This window comes from Micromesistius poutassou (genome assembly GCF_964030765.1).
Source record: "Micromesistius poutassou genome assembly, contig: SCAFFOLD_1922, whole genome shotgun sequence".
Taxonomy (NCBI): domain Eukaryota; kingdom Metazoa; phylum Chordata; class Actinopteri; order Gadiformes; family Gadidae; genus Micromesistius; species Micromesistius poutassou.
The window spans coordinates 1-7,500 of NW_028179243.1; the positions used below are offsets into that span (position 1 = coordinate 1).

The window sequence follows — 7,500 nt, forward strand, 5'->3', positions numbered from 1 at the left end:
GTGTGTGTGTGTGTGTGTGTGTGTGTGTGTGTGTGTGTGTGTGTGTGTGTGTGTGTGCGTGTGGTGATGGGGGTCGGGGGGGGGGGGAGGAGGGGGGGCAGTCTCAGGAGCCTCTTAAAACCAGTATAAGTCCTTGCTCTTGTCCTGTGTCTGAAGACCTGGAAGCAGAGAGAGAGAGAGAGAGAGAGAGAGGGAGGGAGGGAGGGGCGAGGAGAAGAGGAAGGCAGCAGGAAGGAAGGGAAGAGTGAGGAAGGAAATAGAGAGGAGATTAGGAAAGGACCAGAGATAAACATGTGGCTGGTAAAAAAAAAAAAAAAGCAAAGCAGCCGAGGGCCCGAGGCGGAGCGGGACAGATGGGAGGAGCGGCCGGAGGACAGGAAGTTTGGCATGTTGAGCTGGGCTCTCCAGGATTTGCAACTTGATGCTATTTTGAAAAGCCGCCTAGGAGCTGGGAGCCGGACGGCTTCCTACAATAATAATGTTTGGAGTTGTGCGCACACGCACCCAAATGTTGGCGCATTAATATCACGACTGCCCCCACCTGGTCGTTTTGTTTCAACGAACGGGGGGGAAAACAGATCTAACACATTCAGCTCAAACAACGTCACCGTGACGACGACAACGCCGCAGCTCCCACATGGGGAACATCTGGGTTTGAGACCGTTTTGTAACAACAACAAACTCAATCGGGACTTAGTCTTCATTTGCAGGCCGGACAGTGGACCCCCCGCCACGCAGCTCCAGAGCCCAGTCCGCACGGGGAGAGGGTCTCTGCAGTGGGGGGGGGGGGGCCCGGGGCCCTATGACTCGGCCCTTACACAACGCTACCTGCTACATGCTCCGAGAGGAGGGGGGTGTGGGGGGGCGGGACCGTTGCGAGAGAGAGAGAGAGAGAGAGAGAGAGATCATGCTCGGGGGCGGGGCGTGGGGGTGGGGCGGGGGGGGGGTATACCTGTGTCCATGTTGAGGCCGATGTCCCCGGGACTGGCCCCGCTGGCGAAGGCCCCGCTCCAGGCCGCCGCCGCCGCCGCCGCCGCCGCCCCCGACTCCCCCTTGGCCCCCAGGTCGCACGGCGAGCCACTGGGGCCCGGCACGGAGCTGCTGCCGCTGCTGCTGCTGCCGGCGGCGGCGGGCGGCGGCGGCGGCGGCCAGCCGGTGGTGGTGGTGGTGGTGGTGTGGTGCGGGCGCACCGACGGCACCAGCAGCGAGCCGTAGCGCGGGTCGAAGGCCGAGCCGTACACCTCGTGCACGCCGGCGGGCCGCGGGTACCCGGCGCCCTGGCCCCCGGCGGCGATGGCGCCCCCCAGCGAGTAGGGGTGGTGGTGGTGGTGGTGGTGGTGGTGCGACGGGTGCCAGGCCACGTCGGGGCTGGGCTGGTGGTGCAGGTGGCCGTGCAGCGGGGCCGACGCCGAGTACGGGTCCCCGGGGAAGGAGAGCTCGGCGTGGGCGGCCGGGGGGGGGCCCCCCAGGCCGGCCGGGGGCCCCCCCGACGACGACGGGTAGGTGCTGTTCCAGAAGGAAGGAGGGAAGCTCCTCTGGTTCATGGGGAAGGGTCCGTCTGCAGAGGGGAGGGGGGGGGGAGAGAGAGAGTGGGGGGGGTGGGGGGGGGGGGGCAGGTGGGGCGGGGCGGGGGCGTTACCAAGGGAACGGTGCATGCGTTGGCTGTCTTTGAGAGGAGAAGTGTGTGAATGTGGGAGGTTTTGATTTGTTTTGTGTTATGCTTCGTTTTGCCACAGCGACAAATCTTGCAAAGGAAATGTGATTTGTTTCCGAGTGCGGCGCGACGGTAATGATGCTGCTGAGGAGCGCACAAGCCCGCGGTCGCCTTATTTGTCTTATTTGAGGTGTGTGTGTGTGTGTGTGTGTGTGTGTGTGTGTGTGTGTGTGTGCGTGTGCGTGTATGTGTCTGTTAAATGAGGAGAGTGAATGTTAAACAGTCACTGAAGGCTATTCCACTACTTAAAATGTAATCTATGGTTCTTTGATTCTCACGTCATCCTCACAAACAAAGTAGGAGAGTTTGCAGTGGACTGAAATGTCGGGCATTGATCGTTATCCTGAATTTAGGGTTAACTTAAACGGACTGCTCAAGACACGATGACGACAAATACTATGTAGGCCTACCGGAAAATAAAAAAAGACACTTAATAGCAGAATGATTAATTCAAGTGGACTCAAAAAATGTTGTAGCCGGCTTGTTTGTTTGGCCATTCAAACTATTTATATTTGTATATATTTGGAGTAACCACAAAACAACCGGAATGCCAAAACAGTTAGTAGAGCCAGAAAGTCATGCTGAGTCTATATATATATCATCTATCCTCGTCAGTCCCCCTCTCATAAAGTCCGATAATAAATACACTTTTAAGGTACACTCGCAGGCACGCGCACTCGAACCCTCGAACATGAGTTATATCGGGTATCCACCTCGTGCGGACTTGTTGCTGTTGTTGGCGCTGGACGCGTAGCCGCTGGACTGGCTGAGCGCGCGGCTGAAGTGCTCGTCCACCACGGTGCTGATGTCCCCCTGGAAGTAGGTGAAGAGCACGCACCTGGCGCTCAGATACTCAGCCTCGGGGGACGGCTCCTTGTCGCGCCCGCAGTCCTCCTCCTTGATTGACGCGGACGCGGGCACGGGCAGGTTGGTGAACGAGCCGCTCGCGCTGCATCTGGTCGCGCCGTCGTGGGACTCTTGCATTTTAGAATAAAACGCCAATTTCTGTTTTCAACAACAAAAAAAAGAAGGAACAAGCGAATTACTTTTACATCGCTAAAACAATTATACAAAAAAAATAATAATAGATGCGCAAAATGGTTCTGCTGAGTTGATTTATTGTAGCCTATTAGAACCTATTCGATTTTTTTTGTTGTTGGGGCAATATAATATATAGTCTAGTAGGCCTACTTTATTTAATATCCTGTCCTCTGTCCTTGAAATAACAATCCTGCTATTTACCGGGATACCATGAGGTTAAAGGCCCACTTTATTTTCAATGGGTTAGTTCAAAATAACAGAGGGCTGCTGTCTGAATGTCTTCGCACTATTTGAGGTATGCCTCTGTGCTGCAGACGGGTCGCTCATGTTGACGGAGATTTATAAACCGAGAGTCGAACAAGAGACACAACATCACCAACGATAACGAGAAGAAATACATCGAACATTACCCCGATCTTTAATCGAAAAGCAATATATAGACGTATATGCCTCAATTAATTGTTTGCCATTTAAAAAACTTAAATTATAAACCAGATTCTTCCTGCTCATGCTTTAGTTGTGTGTGAATTGAAAACATCAACTAAAGTGTTTTATATCTTGCGCTTCAATTAGACGCAAATGTATACAATTTATACACAATACAGTTTCTGTTAAATATAGGCCTACATCGTTTTCGGTAAAAAAAACAAACAAACAAACAAACAATTATTTATTATTTATAAACTACAACAGTGAAGTGTACAGCATCGAGAACACAGCATGCCCACGAGTCACACTAGTCTAAAGTTAGTGATGTAGTTTAGTGAATTCATGCAATTTATCAAATTTAAACCCCCAATTCCACGGACGAAATGGACAAAATTGCAATTTAATAAAAATTTAAACAAAGCTGTTTCCCGTCTAAAATATTAGTTTAGTTTTATTTTTTTTCCGCACTTTGTATTTTTTTACACAACGACGACCTGGTTCAGACTTAAGACTAAACGCTTTCTAAAAAACCTGGAGTGAATTTCGGCGCTACAAACACAGGTCACATGTGGACTCTATATGCGCATCATGAAGTCAGGGAACAGAGGTCCTACCTGGTGGTGGTAGGGGCTGTAGGCGGTGGCGAAGTAGGGCTGAGGCGGTGAACCGTACACTTGATACATAACATCCAGGCAGCTCATGGCGATACTCAGCGAGGGAAACACCACTAACTTGACGTTAGACACACACGCCTCATCGGAAGCAGGCCCCGACGCTTCAAAATTGTAGGAAATGATCAATATCTTAATATCTCGTTAAGAAATAAATGTGACGGTCTTTCTACGGGCTCTCTCTATCTCTATCTCCCGCTTGAGCTCTCTAACTCTCGATCTCTCGATCTCTCTCTCTCTCTCTCTCGCTCTCTCTCGCTCTCTCTCTCTCTCTCTCTCTCTCGCTCTCTCTCGCTCTCTCTCTCTCGCTCTCTCTCTCTCTCGGTGTCGCGCCTCTGTCTTAACGCGCCGTTTAGTGTGCAGCATTCGGCGCGTGGCGGGCCAAAGTGCAGCTTCGCCTTTGACGTGTTTCGGTGCACTGCTGGCTCCGACCAATGGGCTGACGTATAGGAAGCCTCTCTCTCTCTCTCTTGTGTCTGTGGAGCCCGCGCCGTGAGGAGGGCTTAATGGCCTTTTAATTACCGCCGTTGCTGGACCTGAAGATGTCTCCTGCCAATGCAGAAATGTGATCCTCGCGCGGTGCCTTATAGGCCCAGGCATTTTTATTTAGGCTACTGTGCAAATTCACTAGGAGATATCTTTAGACTATATACGTGTTTGTGAGGACCTTCGACATCCCTTTATACTATTACAATTAATTGATGCTCTCGCACATTTTTTTAATATAATATATTGAGAACACCTCCTAGACTATAGGCATACTCATTTGTTTGTCACATGGATATTGCCTTTATTCGTTATATGAGAAGGTTTGGGCATACTGAAGAGTAAAAATATACAGATATGGAACAGACAGCACAGACACATTTTTTTCGAACACAAAAAAGCCTACCCCGAATTATTAGTGTTATTCAATCCAGCCCTATTCAAGGGAAGTAGTCATTTTAGGTCCAGACTGATCGAGGTGTAACATCTTGAAGTGTTCAATTGGGCCAGCGTTCACACCATTCTGCTTCTTGTACCCAAAAACGATCATCAAAGACGCGCACTTAAATAAGAATAAATCCCCACCTCCACCAGGTTTCACTAAAGCTGTAATATAAAATGTTGTTTAGTGTGTTTAGTGTGTGTGTGTGTGTGTGTGTGTGTGTGTGTGTGTGTGTGTGTGTGTGTGTGTGTGTGTGTGTATGTGTGTGTGTGTGTGTGTGTGTGTGTGTGTGTGTGTGTGTGTGTGTGTGTTTTAAACATCCCTCAATAACAGATCACTCAGTTGAACAGTTCTGCTAATGAAGGACTGTTGTCGCAACACTTGCGGAGTGTGTAAACAGGTGTGAAATGAACCTATAAGAACCGATAAGAAAAAACGAAAACAAATCCACGGTATTTATTTTATAATGTATTTATTTATTAATATATGTAGATAACCTTCCTTGCTAGAAACGAAATTGCATTTACTATCCAAAAATGAATGGTATGCTCATTTCAGGTTTTTCTCCTTATTGTAATGGACATTTTCACCGCAATGTTATTTACATTCTGAAACATGAGTGAGTGCATCAGCAGTACGGAAATGAAAATTAAAGTTGCAATTCAGCAAAATAAGATCGATCTATGACTGTGCTTCTGAACAGAAATTAAAGGAATATGCCCTTACATTGTTGAAACTATTTTTATCATGTCACCCGCATGTTCCTGTATGCTGACGTCATATGATACAAAAGACGAAGTTAATAATGTTAAATAAATGGTGAGCAGCATTGTGTATCACAGGGTACATTGTGAAATGTGTTGCTAGTTAAACGGAGTCCCACCCTGCTATAGTGCATCGGGACAGACTCTAAGATGAGGCTCCTTTAATAACTGGGTATGGTGATGGGTGCAGAGTGCTAATTGGCTGTGTAAACAGATCAAACCAACCAATGGGAGGAATGCAATGTTACACACCGTTGCAATCCCTCCGTGGCCCGCCAGATTTTACAGGTCAAGTGTCAAATAGTTTGGCCCCAATCATGCCACCACTTAGAAGTTACAGGTTGCAGACCGTTTCCCTACCACCCGCTAGGGTACGGTCAACCTGTTTCATATCACCATTTAGATCAGTCCTTGGAAAAGAGAGTCCTATCTCAAAAAGAGAGAGATAATGCCACTCCACTTCATGCCACACAGGGTGTAAATATGGCAAATATCGCACTGTATTTTTGTTTTTCCTGGCTTTAGTTGTCAATGAGAACATACAACTGCACCATTTATTGTTATAGTTTTTCAAAAGCATGGAAGCATAGCCTGTGTCCTTGTGAGTGTGTGTGTGTGTGTGTGTGTCTGCGTCTGGTGTGTCATGTGTGTGTGTGTGTGTGTGTGTGTGTGTGTGTGTGTGTGTAGCTGTCTGTCTGGTGTGTGTGTGTGTGTGTGTGTGTGTGTGTCTGGTGTGTGTGATTGTGTGTGTGTGTGTGTGTATATGTGTGTCTGGTGTGTCATGTGTGTGTGTGTGTGTGTGTGTGTGTGTGTGTGTGTGTGTGTGTGTGTGTACTGGGCGCTGTGTGAGTGACGGGCTCCATTGTAGCAGTGACCAATATGATGCTATTCAGACACTTAACTTGAGATCCTTCACGGGTGCCCCAGGCCTCCTGGGGGCCCTTTTTATTTTTTTAGCACACATCCAACAATCAGACACCTGTTCTCTCCCCCCCTCCCTCCCCCCCTCCCTCCCCCCCCCCCTCCCCCCCCCTCCCCCCCCTCCCCGGCCACAAGTGGTTCAGAGGAGCTGTTGTAAAACAAACAAACCAGAGACGCACAGTTCTCCCCCCCCCCCCCCCATCCCCCCGATCGTCCCCCCCCCTCCCCCCGGTTGGAGGGGGGAGGGGCAGGCGGGGGTCCCGGGAGCGCTGCGGGGGGGGGGGGTTGGGGGGGGGGGGGGGGGCGGGGACACCCACCTCACCTCACCCTCGCTCCTGCTCCGTTTGATGGGGAATTTTAAATAGGAATGCCCGGAATTCTGCCACTACTGTGGGAGTGCGGGTTGGATGAGGATATGAGTATAAGAGGGGGACACCGATCCGCCACGGAAAAAGAAAACAGACAAGACCGAGGTGGGGGGGGGGGGGTGGGAGGAGGAAGAGGGGGCGTGGCCCCTGTGAGGGCGACCCCCACTGATAGGACCGCGCACAGAGGGGAGGGAGGGGCTGCTTATGAGATGTACGCGGACTAACTGATCTGCGTCGTGTATCTAGATAAAGTGTACCTAGAGGAGGTCATATCAGGGATGAAGGTTTGGGCCTTCTGTGTGTGTGTGTGTGTGTGTGTGTGTGTGTGTGTGTGTGTGTGTGTGTGTGTGTGTGTGCGTGCGTTGTGTGTGTGTGCATGTGTCTGATTGTGTGTGTGTGTGTGTGTGTGCGCGCGCGTTTGTGTGTCTGTGCATGTGTCTGATTGTGTGTGTGTGTGTGTGTGTGTGTGTGCGCGCGTTTGTGTGTGTGTGCATGTGTCTGATTGTGTGTGTGTGTGTGTGTGTGCGTTTGTGTGTGTGTGTGTGTGTGTGTGTCTGTGTGTCTGATTGTGTGTGTGTGTGTGTGTGTGTGTGCGTTTGTGTGTGTGTGTGTGTGTGTGTGCGTTTGTGTGTGTGTGCGTTTCTGTGTGTGTGTGTGTGTGTGT

At 50.1% G+C, this 7,500-nt stretch overlaps 1 protein-coding gene across 1 annotated transcript; it reads right to left on the reverse strand.

The window, feature by feature from the left end:
- Positions 1-952: 952 nt before the first annotated feature.
- On the reverse strand, positions 953-4,058 carry vgll2a (vestigial-like family member 2a; the record flags this gene model as incomplete). Its single annotated transcript, XM_084489874.1, has 4 exons — positions 3,799-4,058; positions 2,428-2,719; positions 1,168-1,558; positions 953-1,116 (listed from the first exon to the last, which is right to left on the reverse strand). Coding segments are annotated over exons 1-4 (934 nt in total), but the record flags the coding sequence as incomplete, so codon positions are not given.
- Positions 4,059-7,500: the final 3,442 nt, after the last annotated feature.